Source organism: Phaseolus vulgaris, chromosome 3 (assembly GCF_000499845.2).
Source record: "Phaseolus vulgaris cultivar G19833 chromosome 3, P. vulgaris v2.0, whole genome shotgun sequence".
Lineage (NCBI taxonomy): Eukaryota > Viridiplantae > Streptophyta > Magnoliopsida > Fabales > Fabaceae > Phaseolus > Phaseolus vulgaris.
This window is the reverse complement of record NC_023757.2, coordinates 41,646,108-41,664,398: the sequence shown is the minus strand read 5'-3', so window position 1 is coordinate 41,664,398 and position 18,291 is coordinate 41,646,108. Positions and strand designations below refer to the sequence as shown.

The 18,291-nt window shown below is 36.5% G+C and overlaps 3 protein-coding genes and 1 pseudogene across 9 annotated transcripts; 1 reads left to right on the top strand and 3 right to left on the bottom strand.

The window, feature by feature from the left end:
* Positions 1–954: 954 nt before the first annotated feature.
* On the top strand, positions 955–4,548 carry LOC137807791 (hypersensitive-induced reaction 1 protein). Of its 7 annotated transcripts, none has more exons than XM_068608587.1 (6): positions 955–1,293; positions 2,266–2,463; positions 2,930–3,050; positions 3,142–3,233; positions 3,325–3,421; positions 3,782–4,548. In XM_068608587.1, exons 2-6 carry the CDS (start codon positions 2,275–2,277, stop codon positions 4,135–4,137), a joined length of 855 nt encoding a protein of 284 aa, XP_068464688.1. In that variant the 5' UTR covers positions 955–1,293; positions 2,266–2,274; the 3' UTR covers positions 4,138–4,548. The 7 variants fall into 7 exon arrangements, with proteins under 7 accessions (XP_068464688.1, XP_068464687.1, XP_068464691.1 ...); XM_068608586.1 differs by having other exon boundaries at positions 1,228–1,363; XM_068608590.1 differs by lacking the exon at positions 955–1,293 and adding an exon at positions 1,388–1,504.
* Positions 4,549–4,605: 57 nt separating this feature from the next.
* Positions 4,606–7,315, bottom strand: LOC137807792 (mitochondrial outer membrane protein porin 1-like). Its single transcript, XM_068608593.1, has 5 exons — positions 6,784–7,315; positions 6,611–6,697; positions 5,909–5,970; positions 5,486–5,712; positions 4,606–5,345 (listed from the first exon to the last, which is right to left on the bottom strand). The coding sequence occupies exons 1-5, from the start codon at positions 6,830–6,832 to the stop codon at positions 5,033–5,035; spliced, it is 738 nt and encodes a 245-aa protein (XP_068464694.1). The 5' UTR covers positions 6,833–7,315; the 3' UTR covers positions 4,606–5,032.
* A 2,689-nt stretch (positions 7,316–10,004) lies between these two features.
* LOC137807790 (protein QUIRKY) lies at positions 10,005–13,959 on the bottom strand. Its single transcript, XM_068608584.1, has one exon. The coding sequence runs from the start codon at positions 13,569–13,571 to the stop codon at positions 10,512–10,514; it is 3,060 nt and encodes a 1,019-aa protein (XP_068464685.1). The 5' UTR covers positions 13,572–13,959; the 3' UTR covers positions 10,005–10,511.
* A 2,032-nt stretch (positions 13,960–15,991) lies between these two features.
* Positions 15,992–17,290, bottom strand: LOC137807789 (inactive protein RESTRICTED TEV MOVEMENT 2-like; annotated as a pseudogene).
* Positions 17,291–18,291: the final 1,001 nt, after the last annotated feature.

The window sequence follows — 18,291 nt, the reverse complement described above, 5'->3', positions numbered from 1 at the left end:
ATAACTATAAAACAGAAAAAAAAATCTGTAAATTATAAATGATAAAAAATTATTTTAAGTATCAATATTTTATTTTTGAAAAAAAAATTCAAATTAAATAAATTGAAAGAGATAAATCATTAAAAAAATAGAAAATAAGGCTGACCAAAAGCAATTTTACAGGTGAAGATAGTATTGATTATTATCCCATTCATGTTACTTTTTAACTAAATTTATCCACATGAGCACATTTAAAAAAATTACAAAAGTGGATTTGAAGTCGTATTTTTTAAATACAACTTTAAATTAATTTTAACTTTTTTTACTTTTTAAAAAAATGGTGTTTATAAATTATATACACAACTTTAATTTTTTTTTATAGAAGTTGTGTATAATTTTTTGAAATAATTAATTAAACAAATTTTTAATTCTTTTTATCAAAGAATTAAATATATTTTTTGAAAAAAATAATAATTTATCTAAAATAAAATAAATAAATTTTAATGTAAAAAAATAGGAAAATAAAATCGTAAGACTTCATTAAAAATTAAAAATAAAAAATAAAAAAATTGTATTAAAAGCACTCTTCTATTCAAAAACAACTTTTCTTGTTCCTTCAAAACAAGACTTACCCTTTGTGTACTTTTTAAAAATCTGTTCATTTTAATGAATTTGAATAAAAAAAGCCTAATTTAAGAAAAAAAATCTTCCAACTCTGTTTGTGTGCAATGGTTGTTAGCGTTTACCCAGTGGCTTGTTATTTAGAGTCACCATTGACACTTCCGCTTTTCTCTTATATTCAAATTATAACTTCATAAATTGTTATGTTATTACAACATTTTATTTATATTTATTTTATTATTGTAATATAATATTTTATTATGAATAGCAATTTAGATGGATGTAGATAAAAAAAGATGATGTCAAAGAATATTTTTTCAATTATTTATATATTTTTAGGGTTGGACTTTGTATGCCCTTGTCCCACAAATAAGTTAAAAGAAGGGCAATAAGTAGTTTTCTAGGTTGTATCAGGAGGAGGATTGTGATTGGTAAAATCTCCTTGACGAGGTTGTGTTGTAATTGGCTTGTCATGGAAGTTAGCTTGCAATTCTGGGTTTTTGACAGACAATATATAAATTGTATATGTGTATGCCAATGGCTATAGAATATAGGGTTAAGACAAATGCGTCATGACTGATGGTGGTGATGAATATGTCAAGAATAGCAAGTTTGTCTACTGCCAGTGTGTGGCTTATAATTTAAGCAAGAGCTCTTCCAAGTCAGCTTTGCTTTGGAAGCCTTTATCTTGAGGTGCCATTTTGATCCTCAGTATTTTGCTTCTAAGTTGTAACTTTTCCTTGCTCTAATTCTCTGTGTTGATGTGAGTATCTAATTATCTTTTTGTTTTTGCATGGAGAGTTGGGATGAATTCTTTTGTAGAATATAAAAGCATATCCACATTGATTGATTTTTTACGGTTTCTGAGTAGTTGTAATCACTGGAACAAAAGAGTCTCCCTGGAGTAGGTGATTTAATATACAATGGTTACATGATTTGGATATGATTATTAAATGATCTGATGTTGGCTTCCAGATTTCATAGTAATCTTTTATGGGGTGAATTCATTAATTTGGCAAGGCTTTTCTCATACTGCCTTTGATTTGTTTATTTCTTTTCTTGCCAGTTAACTCTGCCTTTTTTTTTTCTTTTCTTCCAGTGATAATAATTTTGGGACTAGTGTTGGTGACTCAATATAAAATAACTAACTTATATTGTCCAGTATTGTGCCTTCTTTAGTTCGAATTCTCAAAGTCTGCTGTAAAAAGTACAAGTTTTGGGCATCCTTTTTAATGGTTAAACTCTTCTACCGTATTCATGTTGCATACCCTTCCCTGAATAGCTTGTAGGAATAACACAATCAATGTTTCCTTGATAAAATATTTTGGTTACCTATGCTTTTCATCTTCAACCTTACTGCACTTCATTTCCAGTGCATTAATATACCAATTAATATTCCAGTAGAGGTTTGTTGGACTTTTGTTGGTATGAACACTGGTTTCTCTCCTGCTGCTGAGGACTGTAACTCAATGTTTATCCATAGATTTTGCTAATGTGTGAAATAATTTGTAGTTTACCCTGTGTCCATATTTAGCCTGTAGATTGGCTGTTCGTGTTTAGTCTAAGTCCTTCAAATTTCTTGCATTCAGTTCTTGCATCCTTCAATTGTCATCTTCAAAATTCTGTACCTTGTTGAGTTAGTGCTGATACATTCGAATATTGCAGTTAACAGCAATGGGGAATCTTTTGTGTTGTGTGCAAGTTGAGCAATCTACAGTGGCTGTAAAAGAAGGATTTGGACGATTTGAGCAGGTGCTTCAGCCAGGATGCCATTGCATGCCATGGTTCCTTGGCAAACAAGTTGCTGGTCATCTCTCTCTTCGACTACAACAATTGGATCTTCGATGTGAGACCAAGACAAAGGTTTTGTTTTTGCCTAACACTTTAACTATAACCAATATTTTAAGGCATTTCTTGGTCTTTAATCACCACAAATACTTTCATTTTGGCATGGAGATTTTTTATTAAGTTTATTTGGTTGTCATTCTTGTGTTTCGTTGTCAGGCTAGAGGGCAGTCCTATTGCGAAAGGCAGAGGGAGACCTAGAAAAACTATAGGGAAACTAATGAAAAGGATTTCGAGGTCCATGAGTTAGTCTAAGACATGATTATTAATAATATTGGAGATTGGAGATGACACCTCGACTAAAGATAAAGATATTTCATACTATATAAGTTTAGAAAAAGCTTGATTTGTTGTTGTATGTTTATTTGTCTTTCACTAGTACTGGTTACTCTCAGTTTTCTATGTATAACATATTATTTTGTAAACATTTCTTATTTTCCCGTTGAATTAAAGTTGATCCGTTAAAATGTTTGTCTGCTTACAGGATAATGTCTTTGTTAATGTTGTTGCGTCAATTCAATATCGTGCCCTGGCAGAGAAGGCCAATGATGCTTTTTACAAACTCAGCAATACAAAAACCCAACTTCAGGCATATGTTTTTGATGGTATAAGCTCTAATACTCAGTAACAGAAGCCTGCAATAAGTGGTTTAAGCATATTTGATTAGCTAAGGTGAAATTTCTATTCTCATTGTAGTAATTAGGGCAAGTGTTCCAAAGCTCAACTTGGATGATGCTTTTGAGCAGAAAAATGATATTGCCAAAGCTGTGGAAGAAGAACTTGAGAAGGTTGTTTTTAAATGTGAAAATATATTGTTTACTTATAAGATGAACAGTGAAGTTATGTTAATTTGAATATCATGCTTTATTATCTTAATAGGCTATGTCAGCTTATGGGTACGAAATTGTTCAAACACTGATTGTTGATATAGACCCAGATGAGCATGTGAAGCGAGCTATGAATGAAATCAATGCTGGTATGTTATTCGAGTTTAGTATGTTCATTTTCTGCCCATACTTTATTTATTCTTCGAAAGGGGTTTGATTATTTTTAGAAATATGACTAATATCTTCCTTTTCCTAGTGGTATATGCAGCTACTTGTACTTTGCAAGCTCTTATTCTTTAGTATTAGATCCTAAATCTAATTTCTCGCAGAAATATTGTTTAGGCCTTACATTTTGTTATTTTCGCTGTATAATATGGTATGAAGTGCAATTTTGGAGTCATAGGATTGTTTGTGTTTATAGTCTCTCTTGATTGCTTTATGCTAACATGGGTGGGGAGCAATCTTTCCTCTGGTGATGGATGGAATTATTGTTTTATGCACTTTATCAGCTGCAAGATTGAGGGTGGCAGCTAATGAGAAGGCAGAGGCAGAGAAGATCTTGCTAATTAAACGAGCTGAGGGTGAGGCTGAATCTAAATATCTCTCTGGGATGGGTATTGCTCGCCAACGTCAAGCAATTGTGGATGGATTGAGAGATAGTGTGCTTGGATTCTCAGTCAATGTACCTGGGACGACTGCCAAAGATGTTATGGACATGGTCCTGGTTACTCAGTATTTTGACACCCTGAAAGAAATTGGCGCTGCCTCCAAGTCTTCTTCTGTATTCATTCCACATGGACCTGGTGCTGTTCGTGAAGTTGCTTCCCAAATTCGTGATGGCCTTCTTCAGGCTTCTCATCACTAGCTTCTACTCCACCTAGCGCCTGTGGTTATATACTTGTATTTCTCTGCACTGTTTTGTGATTTGGTTTTAGAATAAACTGCTAAATTGATCCTCCAAAAATTATAACGTCAACTGATTAATCTTCTAAAGAATTTTTCCATCAAATTAGTCCCACAAATATCTAAAACTTTACCACCTATGTTCTAAAATTAGTCTTTATTTATATCTTTGAGGGATTGATTTGTTGGCCAAAATCTTTGGAGGACCAGTTTAAGGACCTTTTTTTATCTATACTTTCAGACACAAAGTAATACTGTATACTCTGTTGTCTTTGTTTTGAATCATGCATAATCAAACTATCAAGTATCTGTATATACAACTTGTTTAGATTGTGGAAGTTGAACAATAAATTTCTTATATACAGTTAGAGAATGATTCGTGCTAATCCTTAAATTAAACTCTACGCTTTCTAGCCTGAAGGTTTGCTTGGAATGCAGTGCTAAGTTCTTTCTCCCAAGAAAATATAAAACGACTAACATTTTAGAAATAATAAAGTCATTCACAGCTAATTAAAGAACAGAAGTAACACGGAAGCTACTATCTCATCCAAGAAAAGAAGTAATTCTGGAGCTATTTGTCTCAGAGACTCAACTACAAGAATAAGCACGAATTAATTTAAACTTGAACAGGTAAAGAAGATAAATAAATATCTATGACTAGTACTATAATAATTTTATTTATAAAAATTGTGTATGAGTAGTAGAACTAGACATGGCACATTGGTACTCATATTGTTGTTGAATGTTGAAGAAAATGGATGGCGAAAAGTTTCATCCGTTTTGTGCCATCATTTAGAAGTCTCCTTCCATCCAACAACCTCTGAATTGGAGATGAAAGCTTATCTCAGTGGCATTGACTAGGGTCTTAAAGCCACAGAGACTCCAACCTTGGGATGCAAGTTATTGTCTGTGGTCTTAAAATCCACTTCTCCAGCCATAGACACATAAAATCTCTCCAAGAACCCTTGTTGAATAACAGCGCCTGCCTTGCCAAAGGTGTCAAATCGAGCCTTTACTAACGTTTGCGGAAAAAGTGCATGCTGAGCACCAATGGTGGCACTACTCTCCCCCATTGACAAGCTATGCTTCAGCTCAGCTGCAATGGCAGTCTTGCTTAGGGGGTTCACTTCATGATAACAGGAGGCTTTCAGAATGTCGAAACTGTCATGCCTGCACAACAGAAAGCAACAAGAATATAACACTAAGCTGTAATGATTAAATTCTCTAGTTAGTTTATACGGAACAAATCGATGTCCCTATACATTTTCTGATAAATTTAGCTTTTATACTTCTTGTACAACATATCTCACATGGTCAAGGAAGCAACAAGGAAGGGAGTGTTGAGGCCTACTCCAGCATTCATATTACTGAATGATCTTGTTGGTATGTCTAAAGCAACATTGCCTCCAAGGGACAAGATGTTTGTTCCCACAAGACCCGACATGTTTAGAACAGGGGCATATCCTTTTTCCACGTTTCCTTCTAGTCCAATGCATCCAGTAAGTCCAGTGTAGTTAGTCAAGTGTTGTAGTTCTACCTACGATGATTCCAGAAAATAGTCAGATGTAGAAAAATAAAATAAAATGTTTAAGGCCATGTTTAACTTTCAAGTAAGCTAAAATCAACTCATGCACTTAACTTGCTGGAAAAACTAAACATTTTATTTTCATATCTTCTTTAATCAAACAATGTGTAGTACTGATAGTATGTAGGAAAGCGAAAACTAATTTTACCTTCCCAGAATCAGGTATGGTGCACTTGAAAAGGCTCCTGAATCCAGGCACAATTTCATTTACTGTAAAGGATGCAACAGCAAAAACACTAAAGTTAGACATGTTGCATGCAATTCCATGGCTTGTTAAGAAATTCACGTGGCTCTCCTAGTGATTATGGAAAACTTTCACGACTAATTGATGCCTTATATGATTATATGACTCGTGAGGTACTAACTGAAGATGCTAAACAAAATGAAACGAAGACTGAAATTCACCCAAAAAAACAAAGACAAAAAGAAGGTCGCAGAAAAGCGGTCTTGAGTTCAATCTGTAATTGATATTTGTTTGGAGTAAAATGGTGTTTTGATCACTGAAAATGTAACTTGCAATTTCTACCTTCAACTAAATTATGTCCATGATTAGTAATTGAATTAGTCAAAATTATTCCACATTAATCCCTACTGAGCGAGAGGAATTCAGTGAAACAGGTCTGAAAGTTAGAGGACTGAATCATGATATAATTTAAATCAGAACTAAATTGCAAACTGAACATTTTTGTCACGACCAAAATATCAGCTTACTCATCTGTTATCTACATAAACAGACCCCTTATTCCAACTGAATAACATTAAAAAATAACAAAAAACATGAACTTGTTTCAACTTTCAATCAGAAGCAGAATTGAAAAGAAGAGAAAGATAGAGTATATATTCACATTACATTGACAAGAGAGGTCTACGTTGTAGTCCATGAATTGGTAATGAAAGTGAATTGGTGACAGATTTGAATAGTCCTTGTGCAGAACATCTAATACAAAAAGTAAGCAAAATCTGTGTTAAAACTGAAAGATCAAAATGAAAATAATAGCAAGAATGATAACTAGTTGAAGAAACCTTTAGCCTTCTTGCCAATATCAAAATATATCCCCGGAGTGGTGCTCATTTCTCTTAAACAAATGGTCAGAAATCAAAACTTGTTTATCTTTCACCTTTGCATGATTTGTTGGGATGATAATTTATTGGGAGGGAAAGAAGGGAAAAGGAAGTTTCCTCTTGTACAATATGACTCACTTTTTTGGTATCCCTACAAAATGACTCAATTGAAACCTGCATATGTAAGGAAACTTCCATGCACCAATATGAACCTATTATTTCGTACTCCAAAAAGGACACCCAAAGATGTTGACAAACACAGAAGGAGTAAAACTTAAGCCAGCATTGACAACCACTGCCACTGTTTCTGGACACTACCCAAGATGCTGGTCAACAAGGCAAATGGAGCAAAATCTAACCGTTACCGTTTTGTAGTAAGTAAAGTCATTGTTGCTTTGAGCTTAAGCTTTTCTGCAAACATTTTTTCCTGTCACCATTTAACAACTGTACGGTAATCAAACTCAGAATAGCTCCGCAATCGTCCTCATATTTCTTAACTCAAGTCTTGAATTCGAGTCTTATGCGTAATTTCATATTAATACTATGGACAAAATTATGGGACAATAATATTTTATGTTACTATTTCAGTTGTAGCTTAAATTAATTTCACTTTTTTTGTGCACCACCAATTGCGTTTAACACTTCACTACAATTGAGAACTGAATGTTGGAAAAATACTTAATAACAAAATATATACTAAAATAAAATTGATATAATCGTGCACATAGGGAAGTGCAAAGCCTTTGGCCTGTTTTTCATTTTTTTAAAATTTCTTCTAGTTTGGTTTTGTTTGTCTTTTTGTGGTGGCACCTCAGTTAGATAAAAAGAGCACCTCAATAACAACTTTCATATTCAAATTACACACTTTTTTCTCTAAAGCTTCAAAACTCACAAGAAATTGAAAAGGGGTGAAATTATTTAATGTTGGATAGAAATAAAGTTAGTACTTATGTTTATTTCATTTTAGTCGTAAATTTAATCACTTCTAACATTTCACACTCAATTCTTAAGTTAACTATTTATGATCATTGTTTTAGTGAGACTTAAATCATTTACTATATCAGACTTGAAAATTTAAATTTGCAATTATTTTTAAATGACTAAAATAATGATAAATGTTAATTTAATTTACAATTATTGTAATGTCTACCTACATAGTACATACAAAGTCAAATTTAAATTTGAAATTAGTTTTTTTCTTCTTTTTCATAGAATCCTCAACTTCACCTACCTTCATGTTTGTCTTCCACATTCAAACCAAGATTGCAATAAATTAGTTATTGAGCGGGTAACATAACTCCATATAATATAAAAGATAAGAATTTATTTAGTTTTTTTTTTCTATAAAAATGCCAATAAGTAGTGAAACTAAAGTTAACTTATGTATTATAGAAATCTTTTTTATTATTTATTTTCACGATATTTAATTCATTTATAAATTGGTTTTAACACATACAAAATAATATTTTATTCCTTCTTTTCCTAAAAATTCTTAAAAGGAAATCTATTAAACCAAATTTAGAATATATCCGTTAGGTTATGTAATCCATGCTAAGAATGTCCCAATTTCTAAAAAAAACCTACTGCGGTGATTTACACGTATTCAGTGGACGCCACAAATGACACAATATATATGTGTCCTTGGTAATTTTGTAATGAGAAAAAGGTCCCCCATTATTACTATATTTTAATTTAAAATCCTTGTTGCTGCAAGGTTTTTAACTTTTCCATTCTTAGAAATATAATAACATTTAAAATTTAAATTTTTTAAAGTATGAGTCTTATAACATTTTTATTGAGTTAATAATAATAATTAAATATAAGAAAAAAGAAATGAAAGAAATAATGAATTGTTTATATGATTTTAGCCACATTTATAAACCGCATTTCCGAAAAGTGTTTAGAGTTTTTTCCTTGTTGACCGCATTTCCGAAATGTGTTTAGAGTTCTTTTCTTGTTGTTTTCCTTATTGTTGTGATTGGGTTTTTAATTAAAGTTTTTTTTCGAAAAATATGGTCATTATTTTTTGCTTTTCTTTAAATCTCTTGGTCCATTCATATCATATCATTTAAATTTGAATTTGAAAATATAGAATAATAAATATAATCCAAAACTAAAAAAATACATTCCGGAAAAAAAAAATCCAAAACACAATTGAAAATGCATTCTGGATAAAAATTTCTAGAATTGAAAAATGTGTTCCAGAAATCTAGAATATTTTCAGATAAAGGATTCATAAGTAATTTTTATCTACACCCTTTTTTATTTAAAGTTATTTTTGTCATTTTAGAGGGATATTTTAATTAGAATTGATATGGTGCAAAATACGAAAAAGAAAGTACACCTATACATTTTTGTAGAAGACTTAAGATTAAGAGAAAAGAAGACTTCTTCTTTGAGACTTCTTCTTTTATGCTCCTAGTCATGGAGCTATTCACCTTTCTAAACTGTTTTTTATTTAACCAAAAATATGTAAAATTATAAAGAATGAAAAAACAGAGAAAAAAATTATAAAATTAAGATTACTTATAAATATAATTATAATTATTTTTTTTATAGAATTGAAATAGAAATAACATTACACAATATTACCCGTTATAGAGAAACAGGCCTGGCATTGTTTTTTAGGTAACCATGTCATGGGGCCTTACATTTTCTTACGCGTTAGTGTATTAATCAATGCATCATTTATGGTATGCGACAGAGTTTACAGAGGAAGCCCATGTTTGCGCAAATCAGTGGCACCTAAACTTAATCACTACTTTGAACTCAATACATTTTTTTCCCTCAAAATCTGCTGAAAGCATAACTTACCTTTGAATTGTCCAATGCTGATTGCAGATGTCATGTGCATATGAATTCATTTTTCTACCATGCACATATGTTCCAATCAAATAGCCGTCACCTTCCACCTATCATATGTTTTCCTATTTCCCAGCATAAGACTGAGTTAGATATAGGAATCATGCACAACTTCAAGTGTCACTGCAAAGTAATATTATTTATAAGAGGAAAGTGTATTTGAGGCGAAATAAGTAAGTGTGTGTTGAAACATTAAAAGAGAGAAGCAAAAATCTAATCATTTTTTTTATGTCGAGAACAACAAACTGAAATAGCAATTGAGGTCATGTGATTCCAAAAATGTGGAAAGTGGCAATTGAAATTAAAATTAGACAACAACATGGAGAAACAACACAAACAGCAAAAGGAGCTGTTACGCAATGCATTTTTAAATTTTTTAAAATGTTAGAGAGATACCAAAGGTAATATTATATGGCTTCCTATCCCAAACATGATGACAGAAAAGTCCCCACCACAGAAGAGCCAAGCCACTGCAGTACCCAAAATTTCTCTCACCGTGTCTGTCTCTCCAATCTCACCCTCTCACCCTACTCTCTCTCTTTCTCTTATTTCGAGTTTTCAACAGTGGCCACAGTCAATCAATTTGATTGCAACAAAAACAAATGATGACAACTAGCCACTTTCCACCCTTTTTTCTCCTCAAAGTGTTATTGAGACACCTTTTTCAAACACTGTCCCTAAAAACAGCTGCCTGTTCCTTTCAAGTTTCCACACCCTTGCTGCTCCAATATAGGAAAATAATAATTCCCATCCCAAAAAAAATGTCACCTTAAAATAAAACTGTTATAAAAAATAAAAAATAAAACTAGCGATTGAATTTGAATAATCTACATCAAGCGATCAGAGAGGCTAGGAAGTCGCCGGAAAAAGTTCAAGGTGGCGGAGGGCATTGGGTTCCGGAACATGGGGTGGCGGAGGTAATAAAAGCCTAGGGCGACGGCCACCATTTTTGGTGGCATTGCATAGAGTGTGACAGTTATAGCAAGGCATACTCCAATGAACAACTTGGTAGCCCTGGGATCTCTCCAACTAACCAAGGCTTGAAGCCTCTCTCCCTGGGTTGCAAAATCACCCAACACCGTTTGGACTCGAGCTGCTAGCATTCTTAACCTATCATAGCGCATTCGGATTATGTCCGGTGGTTTCGAACTTGGCATGGTGTCAAATTCCTCGTCCAACTCATCCGGGTCAACCGCTTCCGCCTGAGACAACCGGGTATCCATTCCAGCCGGTATTTTTGGCCTGAACCGGTAATACCATATCCCAATTAAGACCACGTATAAGAACCCTGTGGGGACAATCAAATCTGGATACCAAACAAGCACTAAATAAAGCATGTGGAGCAGCACCGTGGTCACAGGGTTCTTCCATCTTCTTATATCATCCAACCATTTCGCCAAACCAACGGCCCAAGCCAAAACCGCCACGATTCTGAACCAATTCGCCTTGCTCTTCCTCATGCTCCACACGTGCGAGTCTGCATCCAACATGTACCGAACTACCTCGTGCCCCAGCGCTGGCTCTGACCTCGCCAGCCACTGCGCCACCATCTTTGTCGCGGCCCCACGCAACGCCTCCTGCTGCGCCACCCCGAGCGGCCGGAGATAGTGCATTCGTGGAAGCAGTGGCTGGCCGTAAACTGCACACGTGTCGGGTAACAATGAGGGGCAGGCGAAACGAACCGCCAACTCGATTTCCCCCATTTTCTTCAACCCGGTTCGCGTGAGGACTAGGAGGGGGTAGGAATTGGTGTACACTCTGTTGCTCTCAAGCGTCGAGACACGTATCCGAACCTTGCCGATACGGCAGTCGGGCCTGTCTTCTGGCACGTCAGCAAACATGCGCCAGTTGTCGAACACTCCAACAGTGAGGACAGTGCAGGGGTCGTAAACTTGCCACGTGTACTGCTCGTTCCAGCGTGGATCAAAGCTGTCGGTTACGGTGCGGGTTCGGACCCACTTTTTCCCATACTTGGCCACACAGTAAGCATCGGTGGACCCTTTTCCACCGCCTTTTGATTTCATCGGTAGGAGCCCGCGAGCGCCCAGAATCCCCAGTTCTAGAATTCCCACCGCCGGTTTCCATAACTGCTTCGCCGTGGGACGGAAATCGCTGCACACGTGCGCCGCCTCGTCCAGCACGTGATAGCCACCCTCTAGGCAGAGACGCAGGAACACTCGCCCGCAGTATGGCCCACCTTCTAACGGGAACCATTTCGCCGCAACGTGGCGCTCGTCGATTCGTTGCTCGATGGAGCTCAGCGGAACCACGATGTGACCTAGGAGAGCTGCTTCCTTGGTAGTACGATCTTCTATCAGAATGATGACAGAATCTTCCAGAGGCTCCCCGGCCACGAAGAGAAGGTCCTCGTTCCAGTGGAACGATAAGCTTCTGTGGTTCATTGATCCTCGCCTTGTTCGCTGCGATTGGAACCCAAGTTGCACCTTCACCCTCACTTCCGGCGCTGTCAGTGGAGGCAGATTCGGTGCAATATTCAGGTCTTGTGCTTCCACTACAGTCACGCGAAGGTACCAGAGCTTTGGCGATTGGTAAACCTTAGATCGAGTATGTGCAACATACGGTGCGTCTGAGATCCACGCTTCTGGGAACGCGTCGTCGGATTGCGTGCCAATCCAAACAGATAGCTGAATGTCGCCGGAAACTCTACCTGGATTCTGTTCGGCGGTTCCTCCTTCAAGACGGTACCATTGCGGTGCCAAGGGACTGTCGGGAGGATCTCTCACTGGAACATCAGAAAGGTCGAAGCAAACACCGCCTAGAAAATTCTCTGTCGAGGTATCCCAGACGGAAATCTCCAGAGTGGCGCTGTTAGCATCGGTCTTATTGTAACCCAGCGCAAACACCTGGTTCCACTCCGGCGAATCAGGGGGATCGTTGGGCCGAAAACTCGCTGGCTTCGATCTCATGTAGTGGCTCGACGTCCGAACCTTCACGAACGGGGCTTCACTGGGAGGGGCAACCCCGCGAGCTTTCACGATTTTGACAAACAGATACTGCATCGGCTCCACCAGATCGAACGGATGAACCCTCTCAGACTCATTACCCGATTTCTTTGCAGAGATATCTTTAGGTGAGTAGTCCCCGTTCGGCCGCTTCAAAATCTTCACCCTCTCGCCTCTGTTGGCCTGCATTTTCCTCATCTCCGGATGAAACTGCATTTCCGACACCGGGGGCTCAAACATTTCTGACAAAGGCGGCTCCTGTGGAATATGAACCACCGGCGGCGGCGATTCCTCCACAACCACAACACGCGGCGAATGAGGAAGACCAGTAGGAAGAGGCACGCATTGCTCCATCGGTCCAGGCGCCTCGAAAACCCGTCCCTCCTCAACAACCACCATTCCCTGCGGCGGCCTGTTCCGCTCTTGCTCCGGTCTCTCACCCTGCTCCTCCGGCTGCTGCGGCGGCTGTCTCTCCTCTTCAGTAAGCATTTCATCGTAGTAATAAATCCTGAGGCCAATTTCTCCCCTTATCCAACTGAAGACGCTCCTCTTCTCCAGTGTGTAGTAAACAAGAGCTTCTTCACCTCTTCTGGAAAACTGAGTTCCATACAGTTTAACCCTCCCGAGGAAGTGGTTCTTGCGTCCGCCACCGTTGCCGAACTTCCTGTCGTTGTAAACCTCAACTTCGAGCTCCTCGAACTCCATATTATCCGGGTCGGACACAATGAACTCGAGCGGCTCGTTCCAGACCGGGTTGAGCTCCTTGAAGCGGGTGGTGGTTCGCTTCCTCTGGCCGTCGAAGTCAGCCACCACGTAAGGGCTGGAGCTACCTTGGCCATCTTTGGGGAGAAGATTGCGCGCGTCGATGACTTCTACGACCAGTCTCCGTACGATTTGGGGTGGTTGCTGAAACGGCGTCGTCATCTTATCATCTTGGTGGAGCCTTGAATGCGCCGAATATGGATAAACGGACTTACACAGTAGGCCGTTGATAGCGGTCAGTCACTATGATCAGCGTTTGACAGAGGTGAGGAAAGGATCGTTTTGTGTTTGCGTTGTGCGGTGTATTTTGTTTTTAATTATATTTATTTATATATTTTCTTTTTGTTTATTTCTTGGTTTTGAGCTTGGTTGTGATGACAGTGCGTACGTACATCAGATTCCATGCTCTCTCGCCAAGGATCTCTTTCCCACTTTTTCAATTCCCTCCACTCACCCTTCCTTATCGACCTCACACCTTTTTCTTCATTTTTATTTTAGACTATATTAGGATTTACATTTTAATATTTCAATACCTATTTCTCTCTCTTGCACCAATCTCCATTCCTCATTCTAAATATATATATGTAGGTTTAAGACATCCATTGCTAATGTACAGGTGCGCTTTCTGATCATTCATTACATTATATTTAAGTTGAGAGAAGATTTTTGTACTTTTTGTGTAATAATGTTTCAATTCTGGATTCACTAAATCTTCCTTATATCACTATATCATTTTCATATTGTTATATATCCTTCCCTTTTTTCTTGTTCACGGTTCCTTCACCTTTGATTTATTGTTTGTGCTCTTGATCCAGTAATCTAAAGTTACTGTTTTCCAAGTACGATTGAAGTGTGAAATATTATTCTTGCATTCAAGAGCAAGTATTCATGTAATATATTATTCTTACAAAGATTGTGTACTAATTCCCATATCTAAAATGTCCATCCCCCTTCGTAACAAAATGAACGTTCACTAGTAATTAGCCCTTTTTAACTACAGGCTCTTGAGTCAATAACCGTATCAAATTGTCAAAGGAAGTTAAAAAAGCCTTGGCAGGAAGCACATGATTCCGCGTCCCAACTTGGGCCCTTCCTTTTTGTCAAAAAGCACTTGCATTTTGGATAAAGTTCAACGACAAAGCATCACCTTTATACCCCTCTCCTCCTTTGGTTTCTTATTCTTCACCATGCATCGCTTGTCAACATCTATATCTCCAAACTCTAACCACCTTTCCTTTTTCTAAGTCAAGCAACTATTGTCTATTAGTGTTATACTAGTGTTCGGGAAGCTCCCGGAGGTACAATTCCCATATATCACCAACTGTGTTCAGCAAGCTCTTTCTTTTCCTCATTTCGGAATTGGCTCGTGAGGTTTTGGATTGTATTATTCTGATGTATCATTTGCCTTTTAATAAGAAATTTGAAAAATCTTTTTGAAGGTTGTAGATTAATATATTTTAACAAAAGCAGCAGGAATAGAAAGAAAATAGTTTGTGACCGGAAGAAGCAGCCAGACAATTTAAGTTCTGGAACTAAAGCGGTTCTCTGTTAAGCTCAGGATGGGGAAGCTTTATTTGGTTATTTTAGATAAGCTCTCACAAGTTAGGAACATTAGGTCACAATTCACAACTTTATGGCACATATGCCAAAGAAGCTTCTCTTTCCCGAATCAACATCCAATGCGGTCTTTTGCTCTTTTAAATTGGTCGACTACTTGCGGTATCTGATCCTGTAAGATAAAAGTAAATTTTGGGGATATGATGCTATTCCAAAATCAGCAGAATTAATATGGATCAAGATACAGGATGAGGTCAGTGAAAAAACACTGTAGTTTAAAAAATCATTTATGCAAAGGTGGTGTTGAAAAGAAGAGGTGATGGCATCTGGTTATAGCTTTGATATTTTGATAGGATTCATCACAGTACAGAAGTCACATTAGATTATAGAATAGTAGCTTCAAAGAAAAACTGAGCGTTCTAGAAAAAGGAACTTGAACTCTTGAGGAAGATAATTTTGTTTTGGTTTATCTTCTCTAAGATTGCCTTGATGAGATGCACCAACTGGATCTGATATGCTTAATAACTTCCTTCTTTCATTCTTCCTTTTTACTTAACTGAGGGCCGATGTAGACAAGGAATTTGGATTGGTTTCAAAAAGTTTGTTTAAATTAGATTATTACAAGTTGATGCTTGATTTTGATCATAAATAAACTGATGATAAAGTTGTATGTGCTTTGTCAAGGTAAATTGAAGCAATTATAGATTCATAATTCTATGTGAATTAATTGCGAGTTGAGACTTTCAACCTTTCGTATGGTAACCATTAGATTCGTAACATTTGCGAATTAATTACGAGGCAAGACTTTGAGTCTTTCATGTGGTAGCCATTTGATATTAGACCATAATAATATGAGCAAAAATAAATTATAACGGTCAATATTGATGATGAGGTATATTAAGCCACAGGCACGGACCTATCCCAATGAACTCTCTTAAAATTCCTTCAATAACTTGATTTATTTAATGTGATAAAAGATTGATGACGTTGTAAACCATATCATATTGTCAATGCAGAATTTAAGATGGCAAAGGATAAAGCGGAGATATTACTATTAATGTTTGAATACTTGCATGGTACTTTATTCTATTTACATACATGTAAGAGGCACGTGACCTGAAATGGAGTGAGGGATATACATTTGTTGATTCAGGTCAAAGGACTTAACTTGTAGTGTTGTTGAATTTGCGATATACCAACAACCCTAAGGAAAAGGCTACAACAGCTGTTACTACAATTCCTTTGTTTTCCCTCAAAACCTCAGCTGCACCTCTTAACATGGATTCTTGCTCCCACTTCCTTATTACTTGTTCTGGAAATTCTGTGATGCACTCGTTTTCATTTCTTTTTACTTCTTCCTCTCTATCTTTGTCATGTTCACTGGCATGGCTATCATTTTCTTCTGTTCTTTCAACTTTACCATTTCCATGCCCTGGACTATCATTTTCTTCTGTTCTTTCAACTTCATTTCCATGCCGATGGCTATCATTTTCTTTTGCTCTTTCAACTTCACCATTTCCAAGCAGATGGCTACCATTTTCTTCTGCCCTTTCAACTTTGCCATTTCCAACTTTCCTGAGCTCACTTACTTTGCTATGTTGCGTTACTTGCTTGGGGATAGTGACATAAAGAATTCCACCGTCAAACTTTCCGGCTATCCTATCCATATCAGAGTCCAGTGGAGCAGGAAAAGTCAGCCGAAAATGATCTTGTTTCCATGCATTTATTTGCCTTTCACCCTTTACAACAATACGGCCATAGCTATCAACTTGGAGCTTCACCTCTTCCTTCCTGAATTCTGAATAAGCAAGACGAGAAAAAGAAAAACATCAGTTATTCTTGTTTTCAATCCTTATTGAGAACTGCACAAGAAGTCCTACCAATTGCAAATGTAACTACTAAATAAATAGTTTTCTTGGTAAAAAAAATGGCACGCGTGCACCTTAAAAGAAGACAGGTTTTTCAGTTGGGTGATTCTCAAGGGAAACAAACAAGCAAGCCAAAAAAGTACAAATAAACTATTCACATTGGTATCTCAACTGGGTTTATGGAATTCTTCTTAGTTCATACGCATATTCCTTGTTCAAAAGTGAATTAGGTGTTTGAAATACCGGGAAGATCCACCAGAAGGTAATGGCCCGCAGAGTCATGTGTCCATCCAGAATTAGGTACTATCTGTTCTACAACTGGAGTTCGTGCCCAAGTTCTTCCTCCAACCACTGTATTACCCCTAGCACTGGCCATTCAGAACGAACTAAAAACTAATATGAGCTTCAAGATGGCAAGAAGTTGGTATTGAAGAAGCGTGAATGTTATATTTTGCATGCAACCTGGGAATGGTATATATGGTGGTATTGATGGGTGCTTTAGTTTATATGTTTCCTTGATGATCAAGTTGATGGGTTGGGTTGCTTTGCTTGCTTGAACATTGATATTCGAAACTTGAGTTATTCCTACATAAAAGTTTTGGGTGGTATTGAGTATTGACCTATGTAGTCTTGTAACACGTGCAAAAGCATATTATTCCTTGCGTTGCTTATCTCCAGTTACCCTCTTTCGGCGGAGACTGATCACATATCCATAATTCATTTATTTTCTTGATCTTTTAAATATCTTTGGTTTGTGTCATTTTTTTTATCAATACATAAATACAGCTTAAAATTGTTAATTTTAGTTTGGAGGGTCAATTTGATATACTCTACTCGAATTACTATCGACAATGAGGATATATTCGTATGTGCTTATGGCAGTAACAATATGTACGTTATAACATGTGACTTCGAACCTATGTCATGAAATAAGGGATTTCTTGTTTTATAAGCAAATGCAAATAATAAGTTTGGAAGAAATAATAGCCGGTTCAATTATGGTGCAAATATTATTTAAAAAAATTTCTTCTTTGGGAGATTTATAGTCAATATGCACAATTGTTTTTACTGTGTTTGCAAATTTCTAATGACTCGTTTAGGGTGTTTTGTATTTAGTTTACTGCAAACCTAACTGAATTTTTTCAAAAGAAACTCTTTTTTTTAATAAATTTATCTATCTTTTATAACATACATGCACTAAATAATCTACCTTTTCAATTTCACCAATGAAAAATGTTAAAAAAGATGAGGTTATGATTGGAATGATGAAAAGAGACGAGATGGCACTAAAAAAATTAAATAAATTTAAGTATAATGATACAACTTTAATTTTAGTTTTAGGGTTTTGGGTTTTGGAAAGATTAGGGTAACTTGTTTTTGTTAAATGTGTTTGTATTCAATTGAAATACATAAATTTAACTGTAACACTAGTTTTCCTCCACCTCTCTCAGAACCTC

What these genes read in the sequence shown, in the direction of transcription:
- LOC137807791 (XM_068608585.1), top strand. Translation starts at nt 1,935, where the DNA reads ATGCTTTTCATCTTCAACCTTACTGCACTTCATTTCCAGTGCATTAAT. An exon ending in GATGTGAGACCAAGACAAAG is followed by an intron (nt 2,464 to 2,929) that starts GTTTTGTTTTTG and finishes GTCTGCTTACAG; the next exon opens with GATAATGTCTTTGTTAATGT. An exon ending in TGGAAGAAGAACTTGAGAAG is followed by an intron (nt 3,234 to 3,324) that starts GTTGTTTTTAAA and finishes TTATCTTAATAG; the next exon opens with GCTATGTCAGCTTATGGGTA.
- LOC137807792 (XM_068608593.1), bottom strand. Translation starts at nt 6,832, where the DNA reads ATGAGCACCACTCCGGGGATATATTTTGATATTGGCAAGAAGGCTAAA. An exon ending in TATTGGCAAGAAGGCTAAAG is followed by an intron (nt 6,698 to 6,783) that starts GTTTCTTCAACT and finishes TTTTTGTATTAG; the next exon opens with ATGTTCTGCACAAGGACTAT. An exon ending in CCATACCTGATTCTGGGAAG is followed by an intron (nt 5,713 to 5,908) that starts GTAAAATTAGTT and finishes GAATCATCGTAG; the next exon opens with GTAGAACTACAACACTTGAC.
- LOC137807790 (XM_068608584.1), bottom strand. Translation starts at nt 13,571, where the DNA reads ATGACGACGCCGTTTCAGCAACCACCCCAAATCGTACGGAGACTGGTC.